Here is a 12,318-nt window from a genome sequence, read left to right on the forward strand (position 1 = left end):
TGATTAATCTCAAAACATTTTAACTAATGTTTGTTTATAAATATAAACAGTTATTATATACACATGCATGAAACTTTGAACTTTATAATTCATGCCTTCTACTATGACAATATACATTTAGAAACCTACTTAACCCGGGATTACCCACGTGAGGGTCTAGTCGCCGGGATGTACCTGCGCTAGACCTCCAGGTGGGTAATCCCGGGTTAAAACATCAGTACTGCCTTGTCAGATGTGCTGTGAAAAATATGTGATAAACATAAATACACTGTTTTAAACGAAACAACTTACATCTCTTGTTTATAATACTTCGTTAAAATATTTTATATTTATACTCAATTTTATTTTATATTTATACTCAATTTTATTTTATATTTATACTCATTACTTTATTTTATACAAAGATTCCGTATGTAATATTTTTCATATTTGATTTTGATATGTAGAAAATGCATTTTAAAATAGTTTGAAATTAAAATTTAAAGACTCCAGTGTATTCAACATTAACATGTATTTACTTCCGCATTACTAGTAGTAGGTACGTCTCAGGAAGACTGAATTTCGTCTATATTTATATGAGCAATAAATCGTAGTCTCATTTGCAAAGCAGGCCTCAATCTTCTTATAATACATTCCACTTCATTCTTCATCATATCCCCAACGAACATGTATTTTATATGATATCTGTGTAGTTAGTATTAAGGGAAATGTATTAACAAGAAGAAAATAATTGAAATACTATCGAACAATGATGTAAAAATAAATTAATAAAATTAATAAAAGGATACAATAAATCACAAACTGGGTCCATATATTTTAAATGAGTTTGAAGTCGATCAACTTGTTCAAGCATTTCGTATAAACGAACTGTTAATTCTACAACGCAGTTCGGTCTTTCAGCATTAAATCTCGCTAAAGTAGGACCAATTAAATGACAAGCATATATCAATTGTTCTTCGCTATTTACAACTGGCTGAAGCTTCTCTTTAATAAATCTAAATAAAATTAGATTTAAACAAGTTATACTTATTATAGAAATTGTATAGTATCATATTCAAAATTTAAACTTACTGAGGCATAGTAGTTATTTGCCCAACACCAGCATGATGCCACACAGAATGTGCTAATGCCAGCATATAACTGAATTTATTTTCCAACAAACTGTTGTGCGTATTATTAAAATTAAATATTTGAAATGGTGTTAAATTACTATATTGCCAATTGGCTAAACCTGGACTGTTAATGGTTTCTACTAATCGATCATGAAGTGCCGACCAATAACATTCGGGTAAAGCGGCTAACAACAAACCCACGCAATTTATCCATAGATGAATTTCATCTGAAGGTATCACTGTGTACCTAATAAGCTCAAAATTAAAAGAAGAATTTAAATATAAAATATTTAAATTTATTGTATCTTACCCTTTTGCAACTACATCTAACAATGAATTGGCAACTATATTTGGAGCAACAGGAACAGCCATAAGTTCCACGCATGTAACATACAATGCATGTGCAGCAGGGTTGGGAAATTCATTAAACCTCCAGTCCGTAGCAGGAAAATGAGCTGTACCTGACATTGCTGAAAATTAAGTAATAATTAATAATTATAAAAATACTACTTAATAAAGTCACTTACTTTCTACAATTCTCCGTACTAAACGAATATAATAATCCAATTCTGGCATCCATGTGATAACATCATCAGAAGATCGAGTCATATACATTTGATAAGCTTCTGAGAGTGCCCATCCTGGTGCTCTAATTTCTCTTAAGGAACCCAAGACAGCTGATACTAAACGTCGTTTCAAAGGCGGTCTATCCCTTAATTTACGTTCGTAATAATGTAATGTATTATAAAGATACGTAACAGGTCGATCTAAAAAAAAAAAAAAAATGAAACCAAGAGATAAATGTATGGATTGCCCTACTATTTATAAGAAAGTATATACAAACCGTGAAATTTATATAAACATCCCAAATGTTCTAATAGTGTTTCTAAACTTTTTGACACGGCTGGAATTTCCAAGTATCTATGTACAACGATATCGAAAACTGGTAAAAATCGTAAGCATACGTTTCCAAAATAAACAGGTAAACTTTGATATTGACTAGGCCCTCCGCTAGTTTGTTCCATGATACCTTCTGGAGCAAATTTCTCTGGGAACTTTCTATGAAAGGCAAGATGCTTTTCATGCCAATTCGATTGTTTCCAATGCTCCGGAGAATTTTCTTTTACAAACTCTTGCGCTCTGTTCCTAAATTCAATAGCTTTTAATAACAGTAGCTGAATTATAAAAAAGCATACTTGAGCGTCACTGCCTTCATGAGTCCTCAATACTAGGCAGAGAATTAATCTGTCAATAGTTACAATGTTGTATTTCCACATCATATCGTTAACTGTATCTACACATTTATTAACATGTTGCCCACCCACGCTGTTAGCAAATTCAAATACAAGATAATCACAGAATTTTCGAAGATGAGCTGACAAAGCTCGAGCTCCGATTCTTTCTAAGATTTTGTATGCGATTGGGCTAATTCGATCAGTCTCAAAAATGATCTTCCACAAAAGACATAAAAATAAAGGTGATGTACCAGGTACAGAAAAGTGTGCTATTATGTCATTTTCATTGCTCATAGAAGCCCAATTTCGATATTCTTCTTCTACCGCTTTTTTAATCTGTTGCTTGTTTTCTTTTGGCACGCTATTTTGTTGGAAAAATTCGCTCAATACTGGAGGAAAACATTGAAGAGTATGATTGGCCCACGAATGTGGTGTATTTTGCATGATTGTATTCAACAATTCCTTGCACCATGTTCCACTGTGACTATCCGATCCTGTTCCCGTAACGTGCATAGAACGTGCCAGTGTCAACACTAAAGCTCTATTTAATTCCTCAGATTCTGCCGAAACTAGAGTTTTGGGCTCCGATAAAAATCGAGATAATTGTGGTTGCACTTCGGCTGATCCCAATCCAGTGATTAAACGAAGAGCTGTGCTTTCCACGCATAAATGTAGTTGAGTTTGATTAGTTTGAGGCACAGCTGCAAGACTATGTAAGTGAGACAAAAGTTGCACTCTATAATGTGGTTGTATGTGGTGCATCCTATAACTAAACATTTCTAAAAGAGTATACAATGTTCCCCATGCGTGAGACTTAAAAACTGTTGGTAGCAATTGACTAATAAAACCTTTGATGCCAAGGCTTTCAATCTCGGTGTACACCAATAGTCTACTGTAAGTTTCAACCAGCGCCGGTGCCAATGCCATGTTACTTTTAGATTGTGCCGACTTAATAACGTGACTAACAATGCTATGTATTAAACTCATTTTAGAATGAACAGTTAACGAATCCAAGATTGACATTGATAATGGCGTTGTCGGTCCACTTGCAAGGGCTGCGTTATTTTGCAACGTTTGCATCGGCTGTTGCTGCTGACCTTTTTGAGTACCAAGTATAGTATCTACTAAAGCAGCCATTGGTCTACCAAAATATTCTTGATTTGTAGAATATGCATTACACAGCAAAGCAATACGATAGTCAGATCCCATACAAAGAGAAGTATTTGGCATAACTAAATGTTGTAAAAATTCATGGTGAAGTTTTAAAGTATGTGGTATTGGTCTGTGGATATTTGAATGTTCAGACTGAGCTTTCTTTAACAAATGTATCCATATACATGTAATAGCCATTTGATGTGTGCATAATGCTTGAGTATAATCCGGAACCGGTAAGGGTTCCTTCTCTGGATATAAAAGATCGTATAATTTTAATACTGGCAAGAAGTTTGATAATGGATTTCTCTGAATACTTCCAGAAATGAATTGCAATAAAACCCACATTAAGTGGTCCCTTCCCTTTCTCAAATCTCTTCCTGCTAATTTGTCGTGTATTGCCATTACGATACTCGGAAAACAGGCGTACGAAAAAAGTACAAAATATATAAGCTGCGATGAAAGATGCAACCATACATAATGATTTGCAACAGTCCCATCGGTTCCTTCTGCTGGTAATGTTTCATTTTCTGCACGTTCCATAGCAAGAATTACAAGTTCTACCAATTGCTCTTCCAAAGCTATACATCGTTGTTTTTGCTGCAATAGAAGCATAAAATTATTATTGTTCATATTATTATTATCATTTTTTAATTATTTTTTTATTATTAAACATACTTGTTTCTGTAAACCAAGCATTGAACACACCATATCCCTACTGTAAGGTTGTTCTAATACATATCTAAGCAATTCAGTTTGGGGTTTAAGTAAATCCTCATCATAAGGCAAATTTCCTTTTAATGAAAATTTTAATGTTGTTGTATCAAGTACCCAAGGATTGATCAAATCCGCATATCCAGTATGTTCAACTACAGGCAACATTTTTGAATGTCCAACTATAGATACCATTTGCGCAGTATTGCGAAAACTTTCAACAAAATTTGAAAGCAATTTCGCTAATTTCTTAAAAATTAAATTAAATAAATATCATGTATTATTAAATTATGCATTAAATAAGTTTGATAAATTCTATCTTTGAAATAACATACCCAATGTGGCCAATGTTTACCATCAGGATAAGCCTTTTGAATTTCAGTTACAATAAAATAGCCCGGTAATAAACAAGCATTTCTATCAAAAATATATTCAATTACATTTTCTAAAGCTTTTAACTGAGATTGAACAGATGCATCTAATCTTGATGGGATCGTTTGGGCTTTTTCTTTGCATCCCTGCAATCAGCACTTATTAATTTTAACTTCTAGAAATTTAAAATTTGTTTTTTGATAATTACCTTCATTATCTCTCTAACACCCTTGTAATCAACTCCCCCAATGATGTGTCGAATAAAAACAAAACATTCTACCCAAAAGTCTTCTGACTGATATTGAAGTTTATCAGAATTTAATATACATTCACATACAAGTCTGAAATCATACATATTTTACACAACATTTCATGAATAATACTTTATTCCCAAATTGATCTACCTTGCTGGTAAAACATTAGATGTGACTAAATTTTCAAGTAATGACAGTAATAACTGTAATCTCTTATGGTTAGTCATTGCCGCTGCTAAAAATATAAACTGTTTTACTGCATTTTCTTGCTGTTCTTTGCTCAAGTTTGACATAGCAGATGACAATTCTGTTTGCCATTTTGCTATTTTTTCGTTCTTGCTGTTTGGGTGATGTACCAACACACAACTGAAAGCTTCTTCTACAGCTTCTACTTTCTGCAATAATTTTGCGAAGTGACAAAAATTAAAACATGTTAAAATATGTATTTTTAAAAAATTGAAAGAGAGGAACTATGGAAATAATACAACTGTTATTTATTATATATTTATTAACTTAAATTTTTTATAATTATAATAATTATTATGACAAATATCATTTTTAACAAAAAATTATCTAAAAGTATAACTAATAAACTTAAATAAATGTTCATTTAATCCGAAATAAATGTAAATACGTATGCCGCAAAAAAATTGAACCTTAACCTTAACGCTAATTTTTAAATTATTGTAAAATAACAATTATAAATGACATATAAAATAAAGTATAACGTAAAATGTATACATTAATTGTATAAGTATAATGCACACTTACTAAAATATCATTTACAATGATTGTGATTTGATTTTCACCGCTCATCTTTTTGGCTAAACGATTTCAAGCTTCGATGGAACAAAAGTTATAAATTAACATACAATAACATTATATTTACGTGTTTCATAACTTCTCTTCAACATCCAATGTAATAACAGATCAGATCATATATACAATTTATTATTCTGTTTACGTTTATATACGTTTATATATTGAATGAAAAAAAAGGAAGAGTGATCAATGATCAGTAGCGTAGTACACGTAAGGTGTCGCTGTAATAGGAATTAATATCAAATATAAATCGGAAGATGACGCTGTTGGTAATTCACAACGAACAAATTTTGTTCAAATTTTTCACCGTTAGTGTTTCGATGAAGCTTGCTTTGAAAAACATATATAAGTTACTGTTTGACAAAACACATTTCAATAAGTTCTTATACATTTATAAATTTGCTTCAGATACTTTCGTCACTTGGGACGGATGTCCCATGATTATTGAAAAAAAGAGAAAGAAATCGTATTTATTATATAACCTACATACAATTGGAAGATTGAAGCAAAGTAGATATGTTCTCAGCGAAGTCTAACGTGAAATCAACGTTACTTTACGGGCCAGCTGAATTGAGTAAATCTTTTATGTTTGAGGTAAATCGAGATTAGATAATTAAAAAAACTTATGACAATAATATTTCGTATGCAATCTCAAAGGTAATTGACTTGAAATAAATAATAGAATTTAGATTCCAGAGAGGAATTGAAGATCAGGAAAAATATGCGATATAGATACAATATAAAATAAGGTCTTTAATTTGTTTCTTCAGATAAATCAAAACAATAGATAAAGTTATTTGTTTGTTAAATTGCACTAAGTTATTATTAAATTATTAATTATAATTTAATAATGTTAAAATATTAATGTAATTTTATGTACATACAAATTAATATAATTACATATGTATTGAAATTATATTATATAAATTATATGTATTGAATTATATTTGAAATAGATAAGTTTCCGCTCCGATTGAAGAAGTGGTGGGGACATCAATGATTAATTAACAAATTTAGTTAACAAGATAGTCTACGCATAACGTCTGGATATTATAAAAACACTCAGAAACATGATAACATTAACGCAGTCTGTGGCCAAATCTCAAGTATTATTAGTGTGTAGTAATATTTGCGTTAAGAACTGCGCGATCAGCGACCCGTTATGGATCTCCCGTTTTGTCAGAAATGATACTGGATTTTTTCGGAATTGGGTTTTTCTTCGTAGGCAGCAATTTACTGGGCCGAGGAAGGACGTTGCGTCGTTTACATTACACCGGCCCCGTTGGAGGAACTGCCAGCAGCCTGCCATGATAGAAGTAATCCAGCACCCATCGCTTTCAAGCTGATGAGATTTATGTAAGCGGAACACTTTTCCTGCGGCGCTTCTGCACGTGCATCGGCCTTCGGGATTCGTTTCTAAAAAGAGCGCCAGATTTATATCCATTTAACTAAACTAAATCGCTTATTTTGAAATCGTTCGCTTCGCCCGAGGTTCCAGTCTCGAATGCCGGTTAATATATTGCGTACTTGCCGCGTTCTACGACGCAGAAGAATTTATTGTCCCTTTTCGATCCTCCACGAAAAGAGATCACGTTGTTTCTTTCATTTGTTACAATCATTTCCAATTGATTGACTGAACTGATTATAAAAGTATTTGAACGCTCGAATTTCATTTGAACACTGTCACGAGACGTAATTATCTTGATTATACGTATTGGTAAAATTTGAAAATTATTAAATGTTGGAAATAATTAAATAATGTTAAATAATGATAATTGACTGTTTATAAATACCTATGCGACTTCTGAATATTACATTAAATTTACAGATTGGTTTCAAATTTTACCCATAGAATTGTGACAGCTGCATGCCAATATCCCAAATCTAAAGTTCAAACTCAATATATTGATAATGGCTTTCCAGAAGTATTCAAAATACTTTCAAGAGCCATTAATTGTTGGATTCATACCGAAGGACTCGTACCGTAATTTTACGCCATGGAATAATATGTAGAACGGACGATTTTGAATTCGAGAGGTTTGTTCAATGTACCGGAAGCGATCGATCAAGGAACATTAGTTATTTTACACGTCACACGCGACAGGTATTGACATTCTACGTGCATGAACATATGCGTTGTTTACAAGCGATCGTATTTTCAGGAGAGGCTTGTGTTAAATGCGCATAGATCATGCCAGAGAACGTTATTCATTCTCGGCTGTAGCGAACAGCAACGAAGTATGTATATATGCAGTTTATTACTACACAAAGAACTTTGATTCATCGTTGAATAAATTTGCTCGAGACTATCGCCTATAATAACAAACGCTTTTTTTTTTATTAATTGTTTAGCCAGGAAACGATACTTCTTCGCCAAAAAGAAATTAACGAAAAAATTCTTAGTTGTTTGTATCACTCACACAGAGATTTAGGAACAATAACATGTTGAAGATGAGACACGCGAAAAATGATCGATATCGTTTTCGTTCTTTCTAGCAGTCAGTTTTAATTACGCTTATAAAGCTAATACTTTGTGGATAAAACAAGTCAGATTGGAAAGGCTTATTCTTCCCGTTGGATAAAAACCAGAGTTCGCAATTTTTATACGCGATTCATCGTGGCACCAGAAGCAGAAGTAAAATAAACGATCGAGTCGGAATCGTCGCAAATCAACTGGCTCCTTCTTTTACGATTTATTTTTCAAAGCTGAGATTTCGTCTTTCGTTTGAGGATTCGTTGAACGTGCTTTCTGGTGAAACGAAAAGGTTCCCCTTTCTAACTACGTCTATTCACTTTGCTTTGTACTTTTCGCATAATGTAGTGTAGTATAAAGTTGCAATTCATCTCTTTATTTTATTTTTTGTTTCTTTTTCTTTTTGTTAGTTCTTTATTTACAATTATAATTACACGATGATAATTATAAAAGATAAAATCATTGGAATTTAAAAAATTGATAAATAATTTTCTTTAAATTATATTACGTTTTAGAGCTTGATGTAAATCAATTGAAACTATCACTAACAATAATTTTTATCAAAATCGTTAATTATTGATGACACAGTATTTATCTTCGCTTATTTAATTATAGGTGATAATTAAAATACATAACAATATGATTAATTATTGAATAATTCGAGTAATTTCGATTCAGTCTTTGTTCGAGTGATTCTACGTTAGATTTACAAATACGATAACGCTTTCACTTCTGGAAACCAAGTTTATTGATTTTTAAACAGATTTATACAGAAGCAGTATACAGAACGCTATTTTACGTTTATTACCAACATCAATTTAGGCTCATGGGATCATTGCGTTGCTTATTTATTTTGTAGTTATTAGTCATTCACGATATCAAATTTTGTCAATAAATAGTACATCCAAATGGTTTTAGTGGGTCATAAGTAATCACTGGTCACAAGTAATCACAGTTTCAGATTTTTCTCTCAGGTAGCTGTTACTTATGTTACAAAGGAATAAATTATTATTTCCTAAAAATAACGAACAACTTTGGTATCTATAGAAAGTTTTATTCAAAAAGAAATATAATTTGTAGAACTGTAACTTAATTAATCAAAAATGAGGCGCAAAACTTAATGATAACTAGCAATGTTAGAAATATAATATAATACTTATAGAAATACAATAGAATACAATAGTAAATTGTAATTCTAATAACGCAATAATGATACAGTATATCATAAAGATGGTATAATATATATGATTTAATAAAAGAAAGAAAGAAATTCTATTGGAACATAACTACTATGAATGAACTGCGAGTCATTCTGTAATAAGATTGCAAAGTGTATGGTGTACAGTGAATTTATTTTTGATTACGAAATCGAACGCAAAACAATCACGAAGAAATTTATACCTCAGGTACTTGGCTGACTATGAGGCTCTCGTAAATCGACTTGTCGAGCTGCACACCTTCGTCAGTTTGCCTTCTGTGCTTTTGATCGATAACTTCGACGCTTATATCAACTATAAAGAAAGTGAGGTGTCGCAAGATGTACATTTTGCCAGAACGTGTTCACTAATTCTCGACACAATGAATTCTTGCGCGCGAATCCTGAAGACCGACGTAAGTGAAGATATACACTGCTAGCTATAAGCATTAAGACATCATTACATTTGCCGAAAATTTTATGAAAAACTACATTTACAGAAATTTACTGAAAATTTTATTTACCTTTGATGAATTATTATGACAGATGTAATGCAGCGATAGATTTATAATAAAATAATTACAAAATGTAAGCAGTAGAAAATATTTAATGCTTATAGTTAGCGATATAATTCTATCAAATAAATAAATGTAAAATAAGAAATACATCGAAGAGAAAAGAAGAGAAACATTTGTCTATATTTGTTTTAGGTATATGTATGCGCCTGGTCCTTTTCCGCGATGGAAGATATTTGCCCATACACGATATACTTTACCAACATTTGGAATGTAACAAACGAAGAAGAAAGTAAAACGATACTGGTACAAAAATACACGCAAACCGTTCCTACCGAGCAGTGTCCAATCTATAGATACTGTAAACTTGAAGATGGAACGAGGGTGTTAAAACAAATTTTGTATGAAGCTGCGGAGGATCAATCTTAGAAGTTCATTTTAGAATCACAGTTTTCGAAGTACAGTGCTTTCGGGAAGGATATTTTCAAATGTAAATGGAGTTAGTAGGATAGAAGAAACAATATTACAAGAGCTTCAATTATTTTAATATATCGAAATGATGCATCGAAAAACATTTGTATTTTTTACATATCGTATTTCATTTATATTCCTTTTTATATGAAAATTTTTAATTCATCTAATCAATAGTTGATTTATTATTTATTATTCATATAATCAAAGATTCCAACACAATATTTAATTTTTCTAATTGTCATGTATATCTAATAAAATATATTGTTTCTTATCATTTAGAAAGTATCAAAGAAACACAAATGAAATATTCTAAGAAGGCAATGAAATTGATAATTCACGCATCAAGCTTAGTTCACCTGACACTCAAAAAATCTAACACTAGGTCCTTGAACATGTTAAAGCTCAAAGATCGCTTGCAGGCATTGATTTCATACCTACAACAAATTGGACTCGAGCAATTTCAACAGAAAATTACATTTGCATAGAAGATACGCACAGTGCAATAACCAGCGCTAGTTTGGTTCTTCTCAAAATCTGTCTCTATTAAACCAACTTCCAGACTCGCATCTCTGCATTATAATAAATACATTGCAAATATATAAAATATGCTTCAAATGAAATTCTTCAAGTTAATATTATCTCTGCCAATTGTACACAATTAGTAAATGTTATATAAAAATTGTTCTTGCAGGGAGTTAATAAAAATATTAATTTCTTCAGATTGCATCAAGTTCTCAAATAGATAGGAACGACAGTGTACGTTGTAATTATTTTTTTCAACACTATCATCGATGCAAGAAAATGTAAAAAGAAAGGAACTGATGGAATTCAGTTAAAAGCTAACGGACGACTTTCTTTATATTATTCTTCGCCAATATAGAAACGACATAACAAAGGACAGTAACACGTTGAAGAAAGATAAATGCAGAGGGGGGGGGGGGGTTGGACGTTGGCGTCCTATTGTCTGGTTCTTCTGGTCGGCCAGGTCGAGAGCCGAGGTCTTGGGAAGAATCCCCATATAGACTGAACCGACCACTTGTTCCAATCGGTCCGAAATAATCTGAAACTGACAGGACTATGGACCTGCTGTGAACTTCTCGCATTGTGGTAATAAATGGAAAATTGCTTTGAGGCACCGCCAACGGGAAAATGTTACAAAATAAATAGAATGTCAATGTACAGTCCAACTGTAACTAATTTTATTGCGATCCTCGAATTTTTCTTTTTAATTTCGCTTTACTTGGAACAAGTGTAATAAGACACTTCAAAGAGAATGCAAGAAAAGATATTGAATAGAAGTTGACTATAAATTGAGGAATCGACACATTTGAGGAAGTGATTTGCTCTGGTTTGATTTCAAGCTGATTGTTATTAATTTATCGAAATTATTGAAAAGCAGAGCTACTTCTTTATTACAGCAGCAAGAATCCGAAAGATTCAGCAGGGTTGATCAGTTACAGGTTACAACAAGAAAAATATATACATGTCTGCATGAACAGAGAGTGGAAGAGAGAGAAAGAGAGAAGAGGATAATTACGGTGGAGAAAATTACAGGGTGACTTATACCAGCAGAAGTTTACAGATCGCGAATGAACCGGCTCTTGGTGGGTTCAGAATCAGCAAGACAACGGTAAACCACCGTCGTTGGTCTGTTGTGATGAAGAGCAAAAAAGAGACAAAAGAAGAGGCAGAGAAGAGACGAGTAACGAGAAGAAAGAGGGAGAAGAAGAAAGGTAAGAAAAGGAAAGGGAGAAAAAGCGAGAAAGAAGATCGCATACCTGAGTGAACAGGTGTGCCGGAGTGGACGACGAGTGAGTTGCTGTCCAGCCGACGGCAGCTTGGCCAATGAGCGGCCTGTTAAGTCCCTTCGTGCACGAGAAACAGGGACGCAATCACTTCGCCGATTTTAGAATTCGTGACCGCTTGAAATTCCACCAAGGAAAGTAAAATCTTGCAACTATTAAAGACCGGCTTTCTCCTCCCAGAGATCGTAAAGTTCA

The 12,318-nt window shown here is 32.6% G+C and overlaps 2 protein-coding genes and 1 long non-coding RNA gene across 4 annotated transcripts; 2 read left to right on the forward strand and 1 right to left on the reverse strand.

Annotated features, from left to right (window-relative positions):
• Window positions 1–378: 378 nt before the first annotated feature.
• On the reverse strand, window positions 379–5,878 carry LOC122532882 (mediator of RNA polymerase II transcription subunit 23). Of its 2 annotated transcripts, none has more exons than XM_043662039.1 (11): window positions 5,611–5,878; window positions 4,990–5,234; window positions 4,794–4,926; window positions 4,549–4,731; window positions 4,178–4,462; window positions 1,957–4,099; window positions 1,640–1,879; window positions 1,423–1,582; window positions 1,072–1,359; window positions 789–995; window positions 379–684 (listed from the first exon to the last, which is right to left on the reverse strand). In XM_043662039.1, the coding sequence occupies exons 1-11, from the start codon at window positions 5,653–5,655 to the stop codon at window positions 546–548; spliced, it is 4,068 nt and encodes a 1,355-aa protein (XP_043517974.1). In that variant the 5' UTR covers window positions 5,656–5,878; the 3' UTR covers window positions 379–545. The 2 variants fall into 2 exon arrangements, with proteins under 2 accessions (XP_043517974.1, XP_043517975.1); XM_043662040.1 differs by having other exon boundaries at window positions 5,729–5,868.
• An 87-nt stretch (window positions 5,879–5,965) lies between these two features.
• LOC122532884 lies at window positions 5,966–10,421 on the forward strand. Its single transcript, XM_043662042.1, has 4 exons — window positions 5,966–6,255; window positions 6,887–7,017; window positions 9,541–9,745; window positions 10,040–10,421. The coding sequence occupies exons 1-4, from the start codon at window positions 6,178–6,180 to the stop codon at window positions 10,271–10,273; spliced, it is 648 nt and encodes a 215-aa protein (XP_043517977.1). The 5' UTR covers window positions 5,966–6,177; the 3' UTR covers window positions 10,274–10,421.
• On the forward strand, window positions 7,640–8,536 carry LOC122532885. Its single transcript, XR_006307593.1, has 3 exons — window positions 7,640–7,765; window positions 7,824–7,899; window positions 8,014–8,536. It is a non-coding gene; the product is annotated as an uncharacterized LOC122532885 (long non-coding RNA).
• Window positions 10,422–12,318: the final 1,897 nt, after the last annotated feature.

This window comes from Frieseomelitta varia, unplaced genomic scaffold, assembly GCF_011392965.1.
Source record: "Frieseomelitta varia isolate USP_RPSP 00005682 unplaced genomic scaffold, Fvar_1.2 scaffold_480, whole genome shotgun sequence".
Classification (NCBI taxonomy): domain Eukaryota; kingdom Metazoa; phylum Arthropoda; class Insecta; order Hymenoptera; family Apidae; genus Frieseomelitta; species Frieseomelitta varia.